This window comes from Myiozetetes cayanensis, unplaced genomic scaffold, assembly GCF_022539395.1.
Source record: "Myiozetetes cayanensis isolate MyiCay16 unplaced genomic scaffold, myiCay2020 scf1, whole genome shotgun sequence".
NCBI lineage: Eukaryota > Metazoa > Chordata > Aves > Passeriformes > Tyrannidae > Myiozetetes > Myiozetetes cayanensis.
The window spans coordinates 32,636,012-32,662,040 of record NW_026086604.1 but is presented as its reverse complement, the minus strand read 5'-3'; the positions used below and the strand labels follow the sequence as shown (position 1 = coordinate 32,662,040).

The window sequence follows — 26,029 nt, the reverse complement described above, 5'->3', positions numbered from 1 at the left end:
TCCTATCTTTTCCAGGCATATAATCCCAAAATAACTCCAGAACTGGGGATGGGAAGGTGTCAGGGAATGGGTACTTCACCATGCGACATCAGGATAGAGTCTGATCAGGTAGGGTGAAAAAGAGGGGCAATGTCTGACATTCCCCTATAGATGCCATAGATCTTGGAAAGAAGGAAGGATGTAGAGTTTGCTACTGGTGTGGTTTTTGGCAGATGGTCTAGGTTTATGTGCCACCAAATTAGACCATGCCATCAAGTCTAGGTTTATGTGCCACCAAATTAGACCATGCCATCAAGGTAGATACTTTTGCTCTGTTTTCAGGAAACTGCTGCTGTTCAAGTCTGAGTGTGAAGTCTTCTTTCCCAGATTGAACCATTTTGGTGTGAGTCACCCTAAAGGGAGTAGTGCCTTGAAAATGCATGTGCATTGAAACTCCATGAACTGTTTTCCCCTAATCCTGACCATGTATAACAGTGTGTGCTGTCTGGGCAAGATGACAAAAGGCATTGAAATCTAGCAGGAAAATTTCTGCATGTGCAAATATTCCTTACATGAACTGTCAAAACTACTCAGTGATAGCATCTTCAGATGCTAATTTCCAGGTGTTTCAGATATGTTTGCACATACTGTAGTCATCCCTTTAACTGCAGTTTTTAGAAGTGATGGAATTAGATAGAAGATAACCTGATCACTGTGGATATAAAACAACTCTCTGTTTTCCTTTATAGACTTTAATTCCCTTGCTAATTTAATGTTTTGTGGGGAGTAACCTACAAATGGTGAATCTTGGAATGCATGTGACTAGGAATTGGGACTTGAGAGGAATAAATTGTAATTTCAAAATCATGATATAACATGACATGTTTATTTGGAAAACCTAGCATTACGTTTTTTCTTTAGACCTGACTCGTAGTTTTGGTTCCTATTTCTCCTCGCTTTCTTTGTGAGGAGAAAGACCCCAAAGATCTTGTAAATGAATGCACAGTGAGTATTCTGTCAGAGCACCCCTATTTCCTAATAGCTTTATTCTGCATTGTGAGTCTTAGGTAAAATTATCCTTTTGTGCATTTAAATGGGTTTTTATTTGTCTACAGTGCAACCTTTCACGCAGAAATGTAACAAAGAACCTCTTAGCATTTGTATTTTTCTTATTTGTGGTTTAATAAAAGTTTTTAGTCTTTCTCCATGTGCAAATACCTTTGAAATATGTAAGCTTTTAAAAGAAACAGCTAATTTTTTCTAATCATCCAGCAGAAGGGTGAGAGATGATGTTGTGCCAATTTATATTTCTGACTGATCAATAATATAGGGATGTTTGAGAAAGAATAACCGCTCAAGTCCTCCATATAATCCCTGGTTTGGCCCTGTACACTGTAATATAATACTGGGGAATGGATACAGGTAAATGTGTGGTTTGGTACCTGTATTTGCATAAAGAATAGTCTTTGTATGTCTGCCCAGTCGTGGTAAGGCCAGCTTAGTGACTCAGTTTCTGGCAAAAACTTCTGGCTTGTTAATTTTCCTGAAATCTGGGAACAAATTTCTTCAAAGTACCAAGGAAAAAATATTTTAAGAAACTGAAGGGGTCAGTATAGAATTAATGTTGAGGGAAAAATTCTGTGATTGAGGTTCATGTACAGATTCTGAGGAAGTTTATATCTTCAAATCTCACCAAACCAAATATATACTTATATTTTTTTTCCTTTCCTCTTATGCATTTCATATTACATTTTTGTCTAAGTACTATTTCTAAGTGACTATTCTTACAGAGGAGAAAATACTAAATATTCTAGATGACTTGTCTCACTATTTTACATTCCTTTTTTTTTTTTTCTGTAACCTTAGTTTTATTGGACCTCTTGTTTCAAAGAGCCGAAGTTTCCTCATGGTTGTTTGCTAGCTTCATAGACTGTCCTAAACCAAGTGTTTTATTTGCAAATTTTTTCCCTTGAAGAGTGGCAAACAAGTAAATTAGACTCCATAATGGGAGTGCTTTATAACTTTTAAAAATCTCCTTTCACTTTATAAAATTGTGAAGAAAACCCATATTTTTCCTTGGGATACTTAGAACTTGTTATAAGGTAGAAAACCAAGAAGAATTACAAGGAAAAGAAAAAGCTGTGGAAAAAAAACAAAATAGAAGTTTTCATTTAGTTTTTTCAATGCATTGAATTTGTACAGTGATTAATTTGTGCAGATTTGGTGCATAAATAACCACAATAATGTCTTAATATTCTTAATTGTGTGTTAAATACAGCTAAAATAAACCACTGTATCTTTCCTTTCCTGGAGTGGTGTACCACTTTGGTATCTTGTTCTTTTAAAGAGAGGGAAACACTGATGAAGAAAGTAATTAAGGAAGTGTTTTTACTGGTCCTAGTAAGTTATCAGAGATCATAAAACAATTTTTAAGATTTGATAGGTTGACTTGATAAGTTATCAGAGTAACACACTGGCTTGCCTTTTCTTTCAGTGACTTGAGTTTCATTAGAACATCTCACTATATGCAAAACAGAGAATATCTGTGTGATTTCAAATTATTTTTTGAGTTCATGGATCTAAGTTTGACCTCTGAAATGGACAAGATGCTATCATTTTTAGTCCCAAACTGCAATTAGTTTTATGGCAAACTCACAGTGAATGTGTGTTTTGCAAGATTGGCCAAGGTCTTTTTATTTCCAAAATTTTAGCCGTGTCTTGGAAGGGGAAGAGTTTAAGACACAAGATTTTTATGAAGTGCTTAGACAGAAATCCCAACAAGATCAGACTTCTTTCCTCCTTCTTTTTTACCTGAATTTCCCACTTCTTAAACCCACCAAGCAGTAATTTCAAGCCTATCAGAAGTTCAACAAAATACTGTAATAATAAAAATATAATCAGTTATCAAAAATTATGTAAGCTGTGAAGAAACAAGTATTTTCAGATGAAGCATTTCTCTCTGAGTTTGATTTAATAGCTATTTTATTTCCTTAAAGACTGCATGGGTAGGGTAGACTTGTTGCTTTTGACATAACTGTCAAACAGTACAAGAGAAATGGAAGACTTCCATTTGTTTGAAGGGTTTTTTTACATGGTAGTGAAAATAGACTTAGAATTGAAACATGTGCATTAGGTACATACAATTTACAAGTGAATCGCGTCTTATACGTGCATCCTAACATATTGTTCTCATGTCCAGAGAAGAGCAACACACAAGTCCTATGAGGAGAGGCTGAGGGAGCTGGGGTTGTTTAGCCTGGAGAAGAGGAGGTTCGGGGAGACTTCATCATTCTCTACAACTACCTGAGAGGAGGTTGTAGCCAGGTGAGGGTTGGTCTCTTTTCCCAGGCAGCTGTCAGTAAGACAAGAGGGCATGGTCTCAATCTCTGCCAGGGGAGGTTTAGGTTGGATGTTAGGAAGAAATTCTTTCCAGAGAGGGTAATCAGGCATTGGAATGGGCTACCCAGGGAGGTGGTGGATTCTCCGTCCCTGGAGGTGCTAAAGAAGAGACTGGAAGTGGCACTTAGTGCCATAGTCTAGTAACTGTGGTGGTAGTGGATCAAGGCTTGGACTTGATGATCTCAGAGGTCCTTTCCAACCCATCTGATTCTATGATTATAAGATTCTGTGGTAGGTCTGTTTTTGGAAATGTGGCACTTAGTGTGCCAAGTTAATCTGCAGATAGTCCTATTCTACTGACAGGGAATTAGTAGCTAGTTTTGGTTGCAGGAAGAATGCAGTATAAGATGCTGTGAATTAAAGGTGTGTTACTAGAACATCTTTGTAAGAACTATTGTTCTTACACACAGTACCTAATTTTTTTTCATTCCATGCTGGTTATAAAAAGAGAGAACTGGTTTGAGGAGGTTAGTGCAGTTGTGAACACTAAGAATAGTAGATGTAAAGGATTTTTTAGATCTTTTGAATGTACTAGTCTTGATTTGTAAAAATGAAAGCACCAGGAACATGTTTGAAAATGAAATTAATATTATTTTGCTCGTCCTGAAAATTATTCTACTGTCTCTCAATTTAATGGAGGATAACATCCATTTCATTTTGCCCTTCATTTGTAGATCTTGTCAAGACATCTCTCTCTCTTTTCCCCTACAAAACCCGTTTAACCTCCTCAGTAATTTAAAAAGATAAGTGCTTTATCAAGCCTTTCTCCCTTCTTTTCCCTTGCTCTCTTTGATGTGTGCTTTGCAAGCTAATTCTTTATTGCAATGCTTATAGAATCCTTCTGTTTGGTGTAACACTGTTATGTATATTAGCCACAGCAGTTGCTTCTGGATAAAAAAGATATAGGGAAGAAGCCAGGAAATCATGAGCTTGGGGAAGCTTGTTGCTCATAATTTGAGGCTCTGGATAGCAGTTTAATATAGCTCTTAAAGACACAAATGCACACTCACAGAACTCTTTCACAAGTCCCACAGAAAATGGTTCACAGGGGAAGAAGAGTGTTAAGTCTGAAAAGACTGACAAAGACTGTAATTTTTCTCCAGTGAGATAATGGTTTGAAGTGAGCAGCAGATAAAAGATTGCCATAAGAATGGCTTAATTCCCCACCTTGTAAAAGGATTAGATAATTCAGTCTCTTTATGGATTCCTTAATCTTGGAAATATATTTCCACTTTTGGTTCTCCTCAGAAATAGTTGCAGATTGTACTTATTTAAATGCACAAAGACCTGCATTCAGACATTTTGAAAAGGCAAACAGCACACAGAGAAGTTTATTTTGCATGATGTGTTAATATGTAAGTTTTGCTCAGTAAGTGGATATTCTAGTATCACCAACTGAAAATATTAGGGCTGTGCATTACCTATGGATGACATGGAAACTCTCCACAAAAATCTTCAGGAGTGACTGGAAAATAGTGCTTTTAATTTGCAGAAAAAGAATGAACTTCAAACAAAATCCATTTTTGCTACTGTTTTTATGAATTTTCAAGTAATTTGCTGTGTTCTAGTGTGTAAGCACTGAGAAATAGTGTCTTTAAATGAATGCAAAACCAAGAAACTGGCTGCAGTTTGAATGGTATCAGTGAAAATGCAGCTATTTTAGATTAACTATCTTAAATCAGGGTGAAATGCAAAGAATATGAATGCTGTATATCTCATATAAATAGAATTGATGGTAGTGACAAAATACTCCTACCTGGTAGCTTTACATCTTTTCTTTAAAGTGGATTAAAAGAAATTATAAATCTCTGTTGGGAGGCATGCTGATTATCTAATTAAGCCTATATTCCTACCTTTTATTCAAAAATTGTCTTAAATATGTGTATTTATTCATGTAGTCTTATTGTTTGATTTTGGAAATGTCTGCCTTACTAGATAATATTCTGCTGGATAATCCAATAGTTCTCATGCTTCGTTTCTCTTCAGTGCAGATGCTTCCTGTATGTTAGTCCATGGTGAAAACAGAAGCTATGACACTGAATTCTTAAAATAACAAGGCAACATGCAGAGCTTTCCCATTTTTGCTTCAGACTTGTGAGGTGACATCCACTCTCATTGCTCACCAAATTCATAATCCTCTGTTAGAGGATCCTCCTCCCATAGATCTAAGACATTTTTCTTCTATGGTTCATTGATCTAAAAATCATATAAACTTATTTTAAAGTCTAGTCATCATGAGGAAGGTAGAGTATGCGGCTAAAGCTGATGAAAAGTTTTACCAGATAAAGAGTACTTTTGCCTGTATATTGTTCAATAATACTTATTTAATATAATTTTACCATTATATTGGCCTGCATAGTCTATACTGGAAAACTGACATCTTTTTATCTCTGTACCTGTGAATACACTAAGAATTTTGCTGGCAAAGATTTAACATTTTTATATTTGTAAAAGACATTAGTAAAACAAATGGAACAGGTCAGCAATTCCTGGCTTTATATTTAGGTGCTGAAAAAGTTTTGGATTTTACACCAGTATAAAGTACAAAACTTGTGGAGACAGTAAGTCAAGGTACATGAGGTCACAATTTGGATCAGTATGTTTGGGAACAATGAATTAAGTAAACTCACCATATTATAGGCGAGTCAGAACAAATGATTATGAAGTACTCTTACTGGTGTTGAGGTTGCTAGGGAAAGGTACAGGAAAACATCAATGTAACCTTAAAGCATGTGGGGCCTTTCAGAACTTTTGTTTTCTGATCTCTGTTGCTATAACTTCTCTGGAGTTATGTATTTGTCATAGTGAAATTATAATTCAGGAATACAGTGCTGTCAGAGAGAGATGTTAGATGTAGATGTAATGTTTTAAATTACAGAAAGGAAGCAGATTATTTGAAAAGAGAAAAAAAGAAAAAAGGAAAGTTGAATAAGTCAAATTTATTCTTCTCCTCATCTCTGAAATTCTCTTTGGCTGCCAAAGAAACACCATCATGTTATATGTATAATAAGTTTCTTTTGGTAATAAGTTCATGGTGTTCATTAAATCTTACATAATGTGTATCACAGGTTTTGATCCAAATTAATCACTACTTCATAAAGAAACTAACTGTAAATCACTGAAGTACTTGTTAGGATTTTTTCAAGAGCATAGTTAGCCTACTTTGAAATAATTAAAGCAAAACAAGTGATTCAACAAATCAAAATTTTCTCATTTAAGATTCTAATACAAAGATGACACTACCTCTGTTTTTCAGATAACTTTTCTTGTTGTAACCTTATAATGTATGTCGATCTTGCCTGATCAAGAAAACAACTTTACTTCTGTTTTTGCTGAAAGATTTAAGGATTCTTTACCAAACTTTCCCCTACTTCTCACCATACTTAGCTAAAAGAAGTCAACTGAGTCTTCAGTAATGCAGATCAGGAATTTTCCAAATAAATGCATGTTCTTCAGGAATAATGTTTCACAGAAACCAAAATGTTTTCAAGTGTTTATTGAGATTCAGCAAGATTTAGCTGACACAGGGCAGAGCAGAGAGAGTGGCTGGAGCTGCAGTGCTCAGACAGGTAATATCTCCCTTTCTTCTCGGAGAGTGCCCTTTACTGTCTTGGAGCCCCAGTGGAATTTTTCTTTATTGCTGAAAAATCAGCAGAAGCATTTGTATTGTCTTGAAATAAGAGATTTCAGGGTTTCTTCTCAAGTGGAATATCAAACTTTCTATTTTTCACCTCTGGGAAATATCAGAATCTAAGCACATTTAGCCAGTTCTAGTTTGCTATTTCTAAAAATAAAAAGAAGTGCTTAGTCACATACCAGAATTTGAAGGCCAGCCAAGTGCACATTAATTATATAACTCTTGCCTGCAGTTGTTTATTTGGACTTAAAGGAGATTTTGTCTAAAAATGATAACTCTTCTGCTGGCTCATTTATGGAAGGAATAGAATAGAATTTTGGTTATTAAGTGACATATTTCTGGAAGACTAGGTCAGAATAGCATTAATCTAAATATAATCCAAAGTCCTCTGTCGTTAAGTGACAATCACTCTCCTCTGAATTTGATTTGACAAAGAAATTTCCTAAAGTACAACCTCTACTATACAGTAGCAGACGACAATTAATAATGCATATACTTTGAATCGGTAGTCTCCACAAGGAACAAATAATAAAGACCATATATCTCACTACAGTTATGTGAAACATTTCCATTTCTAGGTTTTCAGAATACTTCGTACCTTCTAATTAGGCCCTGATGTTAGAAAGTACCAGGCAGCCCCTGGTGGTCTAGTGGTAAAGGCGCCGCGCTATCACCGCGGAGACCCGGGTTCGATTCCCGGTCAGGGCCACTCCCGGGCAGGTGGGGCTCGTTAGCCCTTAAAGGCTACCCACCTACGTCCTAAGGACCTCGCTGCCACCGTCCAAGCTCGCTTGGCCCCGGCAGATGAACCTTAGGATTAAAGGGTGGGCTCAGTTCCGCGCACACTGTGTCTCACCTAAAAAATCCAATGCGCAGGCTGGAAGGTGGAAAGACCTTCCCCAGATCTTCGCTCGCGAAGACTGGCCATTATTATATTATATATTATATTATTATAGAAAGTACCTCTGTCTGTAAGTAAGTGTATTTAGTTATTTTCATTAATCCAACATAGTCCTTGTAAGTATTGTGTGAACCATTTTTTTTAAATTGTCATATCGTGATCAACAGTGTTGGTATCGAGGACAATCATAGTGTATGTCTACGTTTAGTGCACCGGAGGAGTTCTTAGGTAGGAATTTGTCCTGCATCTGTACTTACAGTCGTGTACACACTCAAGTATAGACATAATAGTAGTTGCCCTCAAAGCTGGACTTGGGTTTACCTCTTAAAAGTCCATTTTGCTCAAGGGTAAATATTGCTACAAATTTCAAATCTGAAAATGCATACCAACTTTAAATTGTGGAGAAACCCCCACAATTCTAATTCAGCTTTCTAACCCGTCCCCTGTTATTTTTTTCCCCAATATATAGTTTAATTCCAGTGTCATATTTTCTAGGAATTCTGCAGATGTATGAGGGCTACTGCATTGTTTTAGGAATGGTACAAGTGGAGAAATCACACCTACTCATGCTTGCCTCTCTCCTTCCATCCCCACTATACCCATACTTCATTAGGTACCCATTTTAATTAGTTAGTTTAGGATGCTATTAGATGGATTTTGGATTCATATAAGGAATTGTTTTGTAGGATCATCTTATCTCTTTAGTTTCTAAGTGGAGTCAAAAATTTATCATCTTTCTAGAGCAGTGATTACCATAATGTCAAGAAGCTGTCCTTTTAATAGCTCATTGGATATTGATAGGTATCAGAGAGCTTTGAAAACAAGACCACTAGTTCTGTCACACAAAAAGAATGACATGCCATGTAGCTGATGACAGTAAAGAGCAGCAGTGAATTCAACTGGACTGTAGATATGGACAGCATTTATTTTCTTTTCAAATAACAAAGTGTTTTTTCATCTGGCAAAATAGGTGAGTCCTATTGAAATATCAGATTGCAATATACTCATTTTGATGTCCAACAGTCTGTGTTTTAAGAAACATAAACATCCTAAATGATTGAATTCAGCAATGTGCTTAATATGGAAAAAAAAAAAAAAGCTATCATTTGAATTTGAGTCTATTTTTTCTATTTGCTGTTGTCTGGCCCTGGTGAGATAGCATGAGATTTTATTACGCTGTGACTCATACAAGGAGTGTAGAAGTAGTATTGTCCTCTTTTTGCATATTCTTATGGTATCATGGATGAAGGGTCAGAGTGCCTTCTCAGCAGGTTTGCTGACAACATAAAGCTGGGAGGAGTGGCTGACAGCCCACGGGGCTGTGCAGCCCTTCAGAAGGACCTCAGCAGGCTGGAGAGATGGGCACAGAGGAACCGGCTGAAATTCAAGAAAGGCAAAGGCAGGGTCCTGTACCTGAGGAAGGAATAACCCCATGCACCTCTACAGGTTGGTGGCTGACCTGCTGTAACGCAGCTCTGCAGAGAAGGACCTGGGGTCCTGGTGGACAACAAGCTGTCCATGAGCCAGCAGTGTGTCCTTGTGTCCAAGAAGGCCAATGGTATTCCGGAGTGTATTCGGAAGAGCATTGACAGCAGGTCAAGGGAGGTGATCCTGCCCCTCTACTCAGCCCTGGTGAGGCCACATCTGGAGTGCTGTGTCCAGTTCTGGGTTCCTCAGTACAAGAGAGTCTTGGAGCTCCTGGAGCAGGTCCAGTGGAAGGCTACAAAGATGATAAAGGGACTGGAACATCTCTCTTGTGAGGAAAGGCTGAGGGAGCTGGATCTGTTCAGTCTCAAGAAGAGATGACTGAGAGGTGAATCTCATCAATGTAATACAAGTGTCTGAAGAGAGGGTGTCAGGAGGATGGAGCCGGGGCTCTTCCTGGTGGGGTCAAGCAATAGGACGAGAGCTGATGGGCAGAAACTGTGGCACAAGAAGTTCCACCTGAATATGAAGAAGAACTTCTTTACTGTGTGCTGGAACAGGTTGCTCAGAGATGTTGTGGTCTCTCCTTCACTGGAGATATTCAAGAACCATTTAGACACAATTCTGTGCAATGTGTTTTTGGGATGACCCTGCTTGAGCAAGGACATTGGACCAGATGACGCACTGTGGTCCCTTCCTGCTTGACCCATTCTGTGAATGTGGGAATCATATTCTAACTCGTACTGGGGGTATGATTGTGATTCACGCACCCACAAGCTTGTTTATAATGACAGACCTAGTATAATCCTGCCACACCGATCCTGTGTGACTTGATTTAGAATGTTTTTGGTCCTGAAGTCCTTCACAGTTTTCTTGGAACAAATCCTACAGAATGCATTTTGCTGTCAAAGAAAGTTGAAATATTTACTTGCAGGCTGTTTGCCTTTATAGCTCTTAAACCTCCAACATGCAGCTGGTTAAAGTAACTGAAACAAGGACCTCTGAGCAGGAGATCACATTAGAAACAGAATGTGTATGGAAAAAATATTGGCTACCAGGTATCAAGTTTAGACTCCCATTAAAACAGTCAATAGCTGAAATAATACTTTGGTTAATAACTGAACTAGTCCATAAAGTGTTAGTAAGATAGTAGTTTTTAGGTAACTCTTCTAGACCTATGCTTCTTTCTAATCTCTGGTTCTCTCTCCTTAAGACTTTTTAAATGTTTTCATTTTACTGTGGAGGTATCTTATGAATAATATTACTATTGAAGAAGAAATTGGAATCATCCAAGTAACAGAATTCTTTTACCAAGAAATAGTGTTTGTGACTTTTTTGCTGCTTGAGTCACATGAGAATCTATTCTAATATGAATCTGTATGTAAGAAATACATAAATAAGTGGAAAACTGGATGTGAAAATGAGGTTCATATATGTCCCACATTTAATTCACCTGTCCATTCAGTACACCAGCCATTTCTTCCTGCAAAGGGAAATAGTATGAAATAGATTTTCTGATTAGATTCATTGAAAAGATTTTTTTTGCATGTTCTTCTTGAGGCGGTGGACCACTTAAATTTATGTAAATTTTAAAATAAGATGAGGATAATTTCAGTTGTTCATTCATGTCTGGTTTGGATTTATGGAAGGTCAGAATGGGAACATAAAATCTTGAAAATTCTGGTGGGATAAAAGAAACAGCTCCTACTTCTAGAGGTGGTTTTTATATGAATGCAATGTAAGCAGAGAATTTTGGAGTAATTTTCCTTTTCATTAAGCATAAGTAAACTACCAACATGGCTGCAGAGAAGAGTACCTCACTTCTGGTTCCTTCAATTCCATGCATATCCTTATAAGCCTGAATATGTGCTTGTAGTAAACATGTGTATGTATGTAATGAAGGAGGACAGGTAAATTTTATTGCCAGGGAAAATGATGTGATTTTTGAGGTCTTCCTTTTTTTGCGTAGTTATTTCATTTGCAATTTTGTTTTCTCCCTGTTTGAATATCTTTATGATAATCGTACAAAGTTATTTGCTTCTGTTTCATTGTCATCTTTAGAAGAGCCTGTTTGACCAGGTAGGCTTTTAAAGAATTGGCAACTATAGCATTAGAAGCCAGGTATACGACTATAAAGGATACATAGAAGTAATTTTCAAAATTAGGTTTACAGCTTCTAAGTTTTATAGTTTGTTGCCTTGAGGAGTTTTGTGTTCTATGGAACTGTCTCCTTAGGTAAGAAACATTATGAATTTACATTGAGCTTTCCATCATAAATAAACCATTTTAGGGGTAATATAAGGATATAAAGTAATTGGGGGGTGGGGGGAAATGGTTTTGAGATGTATGAACAAATGACTTAAGGTCCAAATATATTAGATTACTATGAGAGTCATAAAATATGAAATTGAGATAGGGCAGATATGGGGGTTCTGCTTGGTTTCAAAGGTTAATTCAAAGCTTAGTGTAAAGCAGCTGCAGAGAGTAAGAATACAGAGTGAAAAGAACATTTTTTTCAAGAGATAAGTAATTTCTTTCCCCAAGGTTTTACTTCAGTGCATTTTTATGATTCCTGGGCTTTGCAAAATTGAATTGCATTTTTCTTATTCTTTTCATGTCTAAATAAATCCAAGGTAAGATAACCTTTATGTAAATGGCAGTTATATTGTATTAAGAGCTACAAACCATTTCTTCAGAGCAGAATCTGTACTCAGGATTCATAAGAGCCTGAAGAAGGATGGTGGGACTCTTGGGATGCTCATTTAAAAGAACAGATACAAGCATAATTTTTGTAAATTGCTGTCAAGGCATTACACTTAGCTGGTACAGGGGGAAAGCCTGAAGATGAAGCCTGCCATAATTAGTGTGTTTTCCTTCTAAAAATTAAAAAAGGGAGAGAAAATATTCTTGCATGCGTTTCCCTTTGGTGGGTTAACCCTGGCTAAGAGATAGCTCTCTACCTAGCCCGTAGGATGACAGGAGAAAATAGGAAGTAATATCATGAATGAACCATGGGTGTGGGCTTTTCAGCAAAGCTGTCCTTTTAATTAGGACAATGTTGTGAGAACAGTATGCAGTCAGGGATAATGGTTCTTCTGTGTCTTATCTATGCAGTATGATTGCAAATGTTTTTGTTGCATCTTCCCACCATTTAGATTGCAAGGGGATAATTTGGCAGAAGGGCCAGAAGATGTCTCCATGGTATCTCAGGCATCTGAGCCAGCAGTGTCAGACTCTGATGGTAAGTCATATAAATATTTGCTGCTCATAAAAAAAACCCCAAATGCCAACATCTTGAATTTAAGAGTAGAGGTTATGTCTGTAAAAGTTTAAATACTTCCAGAGAGTGTTCCTGGGTATTTTAACTCAATCATTACACTTTAAATCTGTTTAAAGAGCCACTAACATGATTTTTATCATGGGCAATTAGCAATCTAGAATAATTCTTGGGCATATTTTGAGAGGTGCCCCAGACCAGAATTTGTTTTTCGTAGACAGTTCATATGTTAGCATACTATTTTGGATGGTAAACAGCTTAATAGCATAGACATGGGCTATCCATTGCCAGTTGGCTTCTATGCCAAAGAAATGTCTTTGAAATATTTAGTATAATACTGCACATGCACCCACATGTTTCAAACAATATACAGGAAAAATAAAGAGTTTATACAATAGTTCTGAAGAACATTTTCTCTCCTCATACAAACATAATCCTACGTTGCACTAATCTGCAGTCAGGACACTCAGGCATTTCAATTTCTGCTCAGAATTTGGAACAGAATAACACCTGAAATGCTGGAAAAGGCAATTCCTAGGGGATATCTTTCCAGAGAATGCCCAGCTTTCCTACAAAAGATAAAGTTAATGAAGGTTAACTTTATCTTAGTCACTGGAGCAGAGAGAGAAAGGAATAGAGGTTTGGACAGAGAATCTGCAAAGATAAATCTTTCAGTCCATTCACAGCTGAGTCTATTAATTATAGGGCTTGGTTTGCAGTATAGTCTTCAGCAGCCACAGACAAGTCAGCTATGTTGATCAGTTAGTGCAAAAAAATGAAAATCAGAATTAACTTTTAATTATTCTACCATCTGCTATTTAGTGCTACTTGTGTGCTGTTAGGTATCAGGGCATCCTGAACTTTTCACTCATTTCTCTTGCCTCATTTGTAAACCAACCATTAGTCACTAGTATGTCCTTAAAGATAAATTTTTTAAACTAGTTTTGTGAGAATGCATGGTTTCATGCAGTCATGACATTGGCTTTTCCTTTTATCTGCAATTGATCACTTAATTAAAGAAAATAATAGGGGACTCAGACTCTCAAAATATTATATCCTTACAATCATCATGAAGATTGTCAGCTAGAGATACTGAGACTGGTGATTTCACTCAAGCCCTCTGAAAGGAAGGCAAAATTCTTCTGTTATGAGAATAATTCCCATAAAGGTAGGTGGTAGTGGCTTTTTAGGGATAGGCAAGGGAATATGCAAGCATGAGATTACTGCAGTAAAATCAGAGGGATAAGACATCTATGTAGGAAAAAGTTCTACAGTTCATGAAATAATTTGAACAGATCAGTTTTGAACAGATCTCGTCCTTCCTTTTTCCTTCCTGTGTACACTTGTTCTTGAAGTGAAAATATGTCCACTTTGCTGTGCCATCTTCTGAAATTGTAGGCTTCAATAAAATAGTTCAGTAAAGTAGTTGGTTGCTAAGAGGCAAAGCCACCAGGATTAAAGAAGGTGAAATTGTCAGAAGGTTCTGGATGCCATGTAATATTGAAGCTGAATCGTTCATGGCCTCAGGGTATGGAGCACAAAAGTGCTCTCTGGCTGTTGTAAATTGGGCCACTTCATATGTTTCTGAGTCCTCTGTAGTCAATATGGCTACAGAGAAGATAGAAAAGGCTTTCGCTAAAAAAAACCCACCTTCAATAAAATATGGGGAGGAAAAGTATAGTTTTACTCCCTGTGGGAGTAAGGAGTAAAATAGGTAGGTGGGGCAATGACATTCATGTTGTTATAAACACATCTATCTGATGTCTGTGAATATACATGAACCTGTTAGTCATATAGCTGGAAGACAGTAAAGCCTCTAAGGCAAAAAGACTGAGGTCTACAGTAAGGTAATGCCAAATTTCTGTCAAGAGGCACTTTCAGAAATGTTCAGCATTTCAAAACGTATGGTTTTGGGTTTTTTTCCTAAAATGTTGGCTAGTAGCACATTTTGATTTGAAAAAAGACACAGCTGGATTTCACAAGTAGGCACAGAACTTGGGCAACTGTCCATGCTATCAATCTTTCCTATAAATGCATCACGTTACTTGCTCTCTGTGTGTCTGATATTTATTTTCCAATAAATATGTATGAGAAGATGATAAAAGAGACTCCTAAAGATATTATTAAAAACCCTAAGTAACCAAGGCATTGTTGCACTGAATTTTTAGTTATTTCCTCTTACAGATGTATTATATGTTGCAAAAGTGAATAACAGGCTTCACTTCCCAGGTCTATTTAAATTTATTTTACTTATCAGTACCGGTGACCATAGTGAGAGAAAACTATGCATTGGGAAGTGCTGATGCAAACCACTCATTCAAGAATATGCAGGCAAGGTGCTGACACACAGCAAAGTTGAGGGTAGCTTTCTTTAGATAATGATCTGTTTCTGGGTTAGTGGGAAATTGTTGCTAGGTCTGGAACATCTCTTCTGTGGATTTCAGATGAACTAAGTTCAGAAGTAATTGGCAGCACATCTGATCTAACAGCCATAAATAAATAAGCCTCAGTTGAACCAATTCCACTTAATAAAGTCAATGTAGTAGCTTATGTGAAAGATCATGTGCAGCATAAGAGACTATACTGACTCCACTATCAATCTGGATCTGGTTCTAGTTAACCACTGTACTGACTTCCCTGTAGTGTAATCCTGCTGAACTGCACAGAGTTGTGTTTGATCTAAGCAGTAAAAATCAGAGATAGGAACCAGGTCTCAAGATGGAGGAACACAAGACACTTTAAAGCTGCAGTTTCTTTTCACTGTCCTAAACTATACCTCTCAAAAATGTTTCTCTTTTCCACTACATTTCACAGGTAAGTACTAAGGGAAGAATTTAATAGCTAGGTTCTTGATTTTGATTAGAAGCAGCAGCTTTGGTGACTGCACAGCAAACTTCCCCTGTAGCTGCCAATCCTGTCAGCTTTGTCTCTTGGATCAGTCCTCCACTGAGCCCTGCTCTTCTGCAGAGGTAGATGGGGAGAATGTCTGAATCTTCAAAAGATAGACACTATAACACTAAGAATTTATCTAGTAAAATCTATATCTGTCAACCGCCAGTGTGTGTTTCAGGTTGGGGAAATTGTAGAAGCATTGTACTACTGTGTTTTTGTTTTGTTTTGTTTTGTTTGTTTGTTTTAATATATATTTAGAAATAGTATCACTAAAGGATAATTGTGCATTTACTCCCAATTTCCTGTAAGTACCATAGGACCTTGTTTCACTTGTTTCATACGTTCATTCTCTTGTGCTGAAAAGTACCTTACCCTCTGCATGAAGCCATGATATAAGGCAGGAAAAGAGGACATTATTGCAAATAAAGTTTTTCCAATCTATGCATTCTTGTAGAAGGAAGCTTAAAATGCAATGACTTATTAGGGAGTAATCTCTTAATATAGGACAAAGGAAAAGCATAGCACTTCTAAACCACTCCTTGAATTGCCGAAAAAAAGCTGTTTGTGTTTGTGACTTTCTTTGCAGTATAGTGTCCAGCTTCACATATTTCTGAGGTGTGGGCAAAGCCTTGTTTCTTTTGTGACTCTACCTGGAATAATATAATTGGACTGAAAATGATAGTTTTGTTGTTTTTTCCTTTAAAGCCAATACAGTAGAAAGATCAAAACAGGCATTAGGATGAAATTAGTTTGAAATTGGGGATGTTCAATAGAAATATGAACATATGAAATACACAGTGTCGTTCCAGATGGAACTGCATGACCAGGGTAAAAAATCAAGGATGCAGAAATGCGGGAGCTAGGATTGAGAACTAGATAATGCAACAGCAAAAATGTGCCATCATCTCCCAGTTTGTGCACAGCTCTAACCACAGCTTTGCAGTCATCATCACCTCTTCTTTCTCCACTTTTATCTGTTTTTGCAATGAATGTGGTAACCATAGTTGCCGTACTTCAGTATAATTCTGATTTCATAGTAAATACAGTCTGAGATGTTTAACAAATCAGGTTCTAGAAACATTAGACCCTTCCTACTAAGTGTCTGCATAACAGTGGAACCCAGGGAAGATCAGAGTATCTTGTTTTCCTGGGCTGCTGATGCAGCATCTAAGTCTCTAACAGTGTCAGGCTAAGAGTGAAATTGCATAGTACGTTACTTAGAAATTGCTTTCTCTGACATGGGTACATTTTTACAAGGCACCTTAGCAGCCGAAGGAAGTTTGCTTATCACTCTAGTCATGTTAGAGACACTGTTCCAGGTTGAATTAAGCTTATAAATTAAAATCAGGCATAAAATGAGAAATATAGTAAAATTAATTGAATTGTAACTGAAAAGTAGTGCATTTACAGTAGCCACATTTGCCTTCTCAGCAGCCAATTTATAGGCTTTGTGTTTTCAAAGTGACTAATGCTTACTTAATTAGAGTGATTTACTTCTCTTTTACCTCTTTGGAACAGCTCAAGTACCTGGAGTTGAAACACTTACAGAAGATATTGATGAATTTCAGAGTGCCTCTCAAGTGGCAGGATCTGTAAGTATCTTCCCATATGGATAATCCTTTAAAATTTTGTGGGTTTAAGGTTTCATAAATAATAGCTTTTGCATAAAGATGAAAGTTGTGCTTGGCAACTTTGTCGTCCTAGGGAGAAGAAAACTAAATTTACATGATCCTTCGAAATTATCAGTTCTCTGTCTGTTTTAATTTTCCTTCTAGGAATGGTTGTATTTTGAAATGCATTATTATAATCTCCTACAAAACTCTATGTTGTTAGACTTACACGTATAGCTCCAATTGAAAGTGCAGTCATTTTATACTATAAAATATTTTTATAGTATAAAATATTTTACATTTTTATATTTTTAAACATTAGTCAAATATTCATTTTACCAGATATTACTCAGTTTTGCAAATAGAAGAGAAAAAATAATTCAAACTCTCTTTCATTATGAAATTATAATATCTCAACTATAATTTAGCTTTTTATTAACATTTGCTTGAAAACTAAGAAACGAGAGGTGTCTAGTTGAAGTGTATGGCTAGGTTTTTTATAGATATAAATATATTTAAAGAATGCAGCATTATGCTTGGTAATATTTCCATCTGTTCTTTTATTTTGAAATTTAAGAAAATTATATAACCATAATTTTGATGCTACTTGTATTGCACCAGGAATTTGAATACAGGTTAAAGATAGGATTGATTTTTTTTCTAAGGCAAATAACTTGACAATAGTTGTTTGGTTTTGTAAAATTTTAGGCAGGTGTAAGAGGACATGTTAATTCCTGTTCAGCCATTGCATTACTGGTATATAGCACACTTTAGTGTTTATAAAGTAAGTGAAAAGAAGGGCTCAGTATTTGTTAGCTAAGGAAAAAGGGCAACATAAATTCAGGCATCTGATTAGGTAGTACAAATAAAGCTAGATAATACTGAATATATTTCCAACAAGAGTTATGAAAGCAGTTGACAGATATGGTGTTCTAGATCAATTCCTAAAGCTCTTTGAGAACTCAGAGTGCAAGAACCTCACACAGCATTTGCAGATATTGGGCAGAAGGAGTAAATAACAGAACTTTACTTGCCATTGCTTGGAGTTTCTTTCTCAAGCCTCCTTCTGCTTCACATCAGTGAACAGAGGGGTATAATAAATTTTGCATCAGTTTCTGAACCCGTGTTCCTTGTTGATTTAGACCTGCAGCTACCAAATTTGATTTATCAGTTCTGCAAACATGTAGCATAGGGAAAGAGCAACAAATTAAGTGAATTACGTAGAAAAAATTAAAATACATTGAAAACAAAAGATCATTATGCTTGTTAGCAAAGTCTTGTTACAGAAATGTACAGCCTTCAGCTGAATAGTTTCAGATGTATTCTCTGTTTGTGCATGCTTAGAAATGAACAAACAATATGTACCTGTGTCATTTAATGCTCTGCTAGTTCCAGGCTTAGTTAAGATTGCCTGTAAGAGCAGACTGCCAGAGACAGTGAGGTTCTGGGCTTTATCCCTGAAAGCCACTCTGGGTGTTGCTATTATAGCCAGTGCTGCAAAGAGAAGACGAGCAGTTGCAGCTATTGCTCTGCCCACCCATCCTCTCTGTGGGCCAAAGGCAACTCGCTTTGCTTCCACGATTTCTTGGGAAACTGCCTAAGTTTCTAAGGAACCAGTTACGTTTAGTCCATATGCTTTGGGGTTTTTGGGGTTGGATTTTTTTGTGTATTGTATTTTAAAGTTCTTACTTAAATAGTGCTTAACTACCTGATTGTGTACTTTTCTCTCTTTGTGTAAGATTCAGGTATCCAACACTATGTTTGTCTGTAACTTATCTCCTCAAAAAGAATCAAATGATCCAACTATTCTTGTTGCCTTTTAGGGCTCTGATGGAGAGATCTGTTCCACGGTCCCCTAGTAACTTTCAGTGAGACTTATTCTTTGACAATCTTCATATATAAAATATAGAGATAAAACTGAGGTTCCTCATAGGAAGGCTGTGAAGATAAATGCATTCTTGCAATGGGTTTCCACAAATCCTCCAAAGCAGTAAGAAATATGCCTGTCAAATTACTTCAGAATTGATACTAAAATACATTCTGATGACTTAAATAATTTTCAGATATTATATGAGATACAAGATGAGAGAAAAATGGAAGAAGATGTTGATCAGGCATTTCTCATAAATTGGACAAATTGGTTCATGGCATTCACTCAAATGTGCACATTACATGTAAAAACCACTGATGTGGTTCAAGGTGTGCAATGTTTAATGCTGGTACTGCATTTCAATAGGGTAATTTGTGTCTTGTTTCTAGTTAAATGGATCATTATAATAAGTTTTCTTCACTGGTGTGTATTTGACAAATTTTTCTCAAAGGTACATTAGCCTTCAGAGGATAAGTACTTTTAGAAAAATTGTAAAAAGAATTATGCATAAGGATCTTCAGAAAAAAACTGCATGGGTTCTTTTCTTCATGTCCCATGTATGAATCCACATGTAAGATATTTGATGTAGATACTAAAACGATCTGGATACTAAAGCTATCTCAGGAGATAGGCTACATCAGTGTCTCTAACATGATTTATACTAATTATAATTTATACTGTGGTTATATTATGATTTTCTTCATAGCATTGTATTTGTTTACTGTTCTATTTCTGAAAAATTGGGGAGTTTTTGAATTTAGACCTTTTTCTTTAAACTTTTTAAAATAGAATCTTTTGCTATTCTTTATTTTTCATGAAAAGAGTTAATATTTGAAACATGGAGAAATTAGATTTTCAGTGCTGCACAATCCCAAACAAGACATTCTAAATGAATGAGTAAAGCTAGCAAAAAGCTGATTGAAGTATTTACAAGAATCAGCACTTTTCCCAAGTGTTTTGCAAGAATTCAAAGTAGAAGCAAGCATTCAAAGCATCCTTAGAGATCCTAGTTTACTGCTGGGTCGTTTTCTGGAAAATATTTAATGTAATGAAAAGTGCTAGGCAAAATGCAAAAGCTTTTTCTTGAGATTTTTTTCAGTGTGGTGAACTCAGAGTCCTATTTTACTTTGTATTTCTTCAAATGAGTTTAATAAATCTTTGGCTAGCAGGCTTTAAGAAATCACCAAAGTGATATTAGGAAATATTTAGATGGGTTAGAATTCCAGAAAAAAATGGAAAAGCAATGGGAAGTTACTAAACTTCACTAACTTTACAGTGACTAACAGGAAGTAGGCACATGCACTGAGCAGACCACACTGAGTAGCCTTTACCTTCCCTCTGAGTTGCTTCTTTTCCCACCTGGATCTATCAGGACTTATGCTTAGTTGTTGGGGGTTATATGTGAATCTTTGTATTCAGTCATCATATTTTGCATGTGCACATAAAAAGGTATATTTTTCTCTGCAAATTATCCACGTAAGGCAAACCAATCCAAATGTAACAGAAACTGGAAGAAAAAAAGTTGTCCAACTGCAAAAAGCATTTTTGCATGAATTTCCCTTGGGTTTTTGCTCTTTATTACTGGGAGAAAAACACTGTAATAAAGTGTTTTATAGAAGTGTTTTGTTTTAAATAAATTTTCTCCTGTTTTCATTACTGCTTTGAAACTTTTCATTTGCTTTCATAGAAGAACTACAGACGTGGATTTTCTATGACAAATGCATAAATTCCTTAATGGTAATTCAATTTGTGAAATGACTTGAGGCTTCGTGCACCAGAAAAAATTAAGCTTTTATTCTTACTATCATTATATGTTGAATACAATAATACTATGATGATACATCATTTAAATTCTATTTGTTAGAAATTTTCATAGCGTTTCCCACTATATCTCCTTAGAACAATACTAAGAAGTAACTTGATTACTTGTACAAGTTTGAGTATAATCAACAGCACTAAATCACCCAAACTTCAGTAACTGACTAAATCTATACATTATTTATTGGATTGGGGTCACTATTTAGCATTTAGCAGGTTAGTCATTAAAATAATTATTTCAAGGTTGCACTGCCACATCAGGAACAGCAACAGTTCACCTGTGAGGTAGCATGAATTATGAAGGTCATACTTGTATATTATACACACAAAACTGAGTGTGTTCTGATACAAAAGTTTTCAAATCCAAGTGGAATTTCATAGGCATGTGGAAATTCAGGCACCTACAGTTCAAATTTTAAATTTTAACTTCAAATTTTAAGTCTTTGGTAAAAATAATAACAGATAATATTAGATTACTGCAACTCTTCCTACATCTAGTAAAAAAAACCCTGTACAAATGTTTACATTTAACCACTATTAGATAAATTAACAATACAAGATTGTTAGAAGAACATGATATCACAGCTCTTGGAAATAAGTTATAATTCCTGCCAGTAGTTAACCAAGCAGTTAGAATTACATACCTTGAACCTCTTTAATTGAGACCTCAGCTATGTAAAACAAAATCCATAAAATATACATATAATTTTGTAAACTCAGTTGCACAAAAAGAAGAAAAAAAAAGGAAAAATTATTTCTTGCTTTTAAAATTATCTTTTTCTTTGCATGGCAGTTGACGTACTTAAAGAAATTATCCTTTCTTACCCGCTGATATTCTTTTTTGCTGATATTCTGTTACATATTGCACAGCATGAGCCCCCCTGGGTGCCTGCTTGAACCCTGTGATGCCTGGCAGGGCTGCCACATTCCCCTGTCCAAGCCCAAGGGTAAGGACAGCTTCCAGAAAAGCCTCTGCTTCTCACAAGTTCATCGGCCCCACTGGCACGAAACATGTGCTTAGTGCTTCAGGGGAGATCTAACACAGGCAGACAGTAGGGCAGTTTTCCTCTTGAGTGAAAATACTCTTGTTAGGAAATATTTAATCCTCTAAAATGTAATTTTAAACTGAAAGAATATTCTGAACTTTAGAAATATATATATATATATCTATCTCAAATAAATAATTGAGTACCTTGTTTTTACCTGTCTAAAATTTTGGGTTCTTGGTCATGACAAATTCAGAAATACTAGTTCAAATAACAGTAAATCAGAATGGAAATTTAGAAAAAAATTATTCTGGTTACATTTCAGAAACTTAAACAAATGTGATTCCCAGGTGTCCACATATTTCCTGTTTCCCACTTGCCTGTAAAGAGAAAAATGGTGTGTAAGTTAACTCAAACTACCATTTTTTTCGTACAAGGTTTAGCGTCAAATGTGCTGGCTGACTGCCATGGGAAGCAACAAGCTTGTAATTTCAATTACATGGTATTTCAAATAGAACAGGCCCTAATGTGGAAGGTGGGGATTAGAGGTGGCAGCTGATATTGCAGCAGAGTTCTGAGAAGGCTTATTATTTTTACAGTATCAAAGCCCTGTGTTGACTAGCTCACCTTATGTCTTTGAACGGACTATGGAAGCTGAAAGATTAAACATTTGGTAAACTCTGTACAGAAACTACATGTGTGCAGAATCTTCAAACAAAATACTGCACAAAAACTTCCACTGTGTGCAGTGTCTGTACCTTCCAACTGCTTAGGCAGAGTGGAAGGGACATTTGCAAACAACTTGTTCAGTAAAGAGGAGTTCTTTTTGTATTTGTCAAATATGTCTATTAAAGATATTTAAGCTATTCGGCAAAGAAATGGTAGGTTATGCATAGAAAGCTAAGCACAATTGTATTCTTCCCAATTTTATCTCCTGAAGTTATCCATAACATTTTTACATGATTAGAAAAACTATGTAGAAGAAAAATTACAATAAAAATGCTTTAGATATATTTAAAGCTTTTCAGGAACTAATTAATCGAGTTTGCCTCCTTTTCCTCATTTCTTTGTGATCATGCAATTCAGACAGTCTTTAAAAATTAAGAAACATTTTCTCTTCTGAGGTAGTGGCCTCCTTAATTGCATTTCGGTTCATTGTGGCATTCCCAGTAAGTTAAGGTATTTTCCAGAAGTTCAGGAAATCAGTGATGAGAGGGATTATCTTTGGCCTTATTGTTTGTAATTTTTTATTTTAGCAGTAATTTGGCTAAGGGACTAAGGAGGAAAAAAGCATTAATGAATGTATTGTATATGAAGAAATTATGATGATATATAAAAAAAGCCACATGAGAAATGGACACATAGTTGACCTTAAAAGTTGACAAATACAACCCAAGGGCTTTGTTTCCGCATATTTCTGCTGCAGAGAGACACTGCCTCACCTTCAAAGATTGAGGGTCATGAACAGGTCCCAGAGTTGTTTCTACAAGTTAGAATGACAATGAATGTCTTTCATGGACATCCTCATACTTAGGTCTTGCTAATCTTGTTTATGTAAATAAACTTGTTAGTAAAATGGTAGATTGGAAGATGCTGAGATGATTAGGAGGACTCCTATGCACACACGTCATACATACATGCTATATTTTTCAACTTCTTTCAGTCTGCTGTCATTACTATTAAAGTCTAAGTTAACTGATATTCGTGTTTTATCTCTGCAGTTCCTGTCCAGGAGACAAAGGATAGGTTTTAGTGAAGTAGAACAAGAATGTTTAAATAATGGCTTGCAAGCCTGAATCTCTTTCTTAAGTGACATATCTGAACTGTTGAACATCTGGTGGAGAGAAGGGGCACCAGGGAATTTTGCTGGAGCTGTACAAATTCATTTATCCTTGCATTTGAACTCACGTGCTTCTAGAGTCTTCTTGATAACATCCCCTACTTTCAGCTTGTGTGTATTTTTTAGGATTGAGGCTGTTGCATAAATTGTGTTCTGGGGACACCAAGGACCTCTGTTTTTATGCGTTGTTCACCTAGATGAGCTCAGAGTCTCAAAATGTTAAAAAATATTTTTCTATGTTCAGTGTTATTTAGAAATATAGGTAAAAAAACGTTACCTGAGCCTACCTCCAAAAACATTGCTGAAGTATCTAGCTTCAGAGAAAGAACAAAAAATGTTACAGTACAGTTTTAATGTCTTAATAAACTCTTGTACCATTTTTTTTCCCCAGATCATTGATATTTTCTATCAAATAAGAGCATTTAATTGAAGTACTATTATAAGCACATAATTTGTCATGAAATGAAATTGCTAGTATTAAATATTTCATCTTCCATAATTGCTATGGCAGTACTGTTTTGGTCTTTTGTGAAGATATTTGCCTGACCAAATATCATCAGCTTATGATATTACATAAAACAGGAAAATGCACAGTAAGAGATACAAAAATTGGAGGGAAAATTCATCCAAAGTTATCTCATTAGTTTCACAGCGTGTTGGAACTATGTGTCTGAAATATAACAGTATGTAATGACAGAGACTGAATACATGGAAAAGTACTTGTTTCGAATCACATACAAGATTAATATTTATTCTTTGAAAGAGTGTATACATCTGTCCAGCATCCAGAACTGAAAATAATCTTGTATAATGTGTACATCTGCCTTTGTGTGGCTGTATATGCTTATACTCAGACATATCTCTATGTCTTATACCAACTTATATGAGATTTAAAAACCTGTCTTGAAACATACAAAGGTATTGTAGACATTTGATGAACTTTGTGATTTAATTTAATGGTTACTTATGTGGTTATAAATGTCTAAAGCACTATCATGATGACTACCGTTAGGGAATCATTTTTCTCCATTTATCTTAGTTTCTACTAAGACAGTAGAGAGCTTCTTTTACTCTATGTGTCTTACATGGCTACTGTGCATAAAGGGAAGAAGTATAGTAGAGGAAAATGCAAAGCATAAGAAAAACCAGCAAAGGTTTGTAGAAGACAAAGATAACTCCATTTCATTTCCAGAAACATTTCCAGGACATGGAAAATGAAACCTTCTCATCAGGCTAACCTTTGGAAGTTTGTGTTTTAAGCAAGTTTGGGAATTATGAAAGATGATAATAATTTACTATGATTGGGTTGAATAGTCCAATTCAAGAATATTAGAAGAGCAGTTTGGTCTTTAAGTATTGTCGTAGACCACTGGCTAGGTTTTATTTCATATTTCGTCAGAGTTGTATTTAATGAATGAAATTGTATATATTCAAATTAATCCTTAAACCCTTAGTTGGTTTTTTTCTCGTAGACATTATTGAGGTTCTCCTGTTTTTTCTCAGATGTGAAAATATACCCTATCAAATGTATATATAAAATGTCCTTTTTCCACCATAAAATTCTGGGAGCAGAGTATATCTAAACATAGATTGAAAATTAAAATATTGGAGTTCTCTGACAAACTCTATTCCCCTTCACATTTCTTATTTAGTTTTGTTTATTTCAGAGGAATTGATCATAGAATAAAATATTCTTCCATTTAGAAATAGATACTGGGTAAATAATATCCATTTAAAATAAGCATTTAGAAATGTAATTAATTTAATAGAGATTAATATTCTGTAGTGAGCTCAACAATCCAGATTACGATTTGGATGAAGAATTTACAATGAGGACCAAAGTGAAAAATGCTCCGAGTCTCTTGGGGGAACAAGTGAATCAGGTTAAGTGATATGTTGGAAATTAATATGTTTGAAGATCAGTACACTTCTGAGTAATTTACTGTTTTATTCAGCTATTCCTGTGTATTTTCCTGGGATTAAATGTGGGTAACTTTAACCAGAGCACAACTAGTATAAAAAACAATTTGAAAATAAAAGAAAAATTCTAAAAATGTTATGACTTAGTAACAACAAAATTATATGCAGCTTCAAACTATTTTGTATGCTGGTAAATATGACTGGGCTTTTTTGCATAAGCATGATCAGCATTGGAGTACAGCTGCTGCTTTATAAACATGAATCTGTGTTAACATTTTTCAAAGATGCATGGTTCACCATGATCAGTTGCACTCAAGGCGGTGTTTATTTGCAACAGATTAAAATGATGTAAAATATATCCCATGTAACATTTTACTTCTGGAGAATTATGCTTGCTTTTCTAAAAGGGAAGGCAGTTACAGTTTTTTTACTTAGCATTTGTGGTTATAAAGCAACTGTTTTTATAAATAGGCAT

General features: G+C 35.7%; 1 protein-coding gene across 4 annotated transcripts in view; it reads left to right on the top strand.

Moving 5' to 3' along the window:
• Positions 1 to 26,029, top strand: part of CUNH8orf34 (chromosome unknown C8orf34 homolog) — a 165,217-nt gene that overhangs the window by 106,849 nt on the left and 32,339 nt on the right. For all 4 annotated transcript variants that reach the window (XM_050318965.1, XM_050318975.1, XM_050318947.1 and 1 more), the window contains 2 exons: positions 12,497 to 12,582; positions 17,029 to 17,102. In XM_050318965.1, coding sequence (XP_050174922.1) covers positions 12,497 to 12,582; positions 17,029 to 17,102 — 160 coding nt within the window. The remainder of the gene's footprint in view (positions 1 to 12,496; positions 12,583 to 17,028; positions 17,103 to 26,029) is intronic.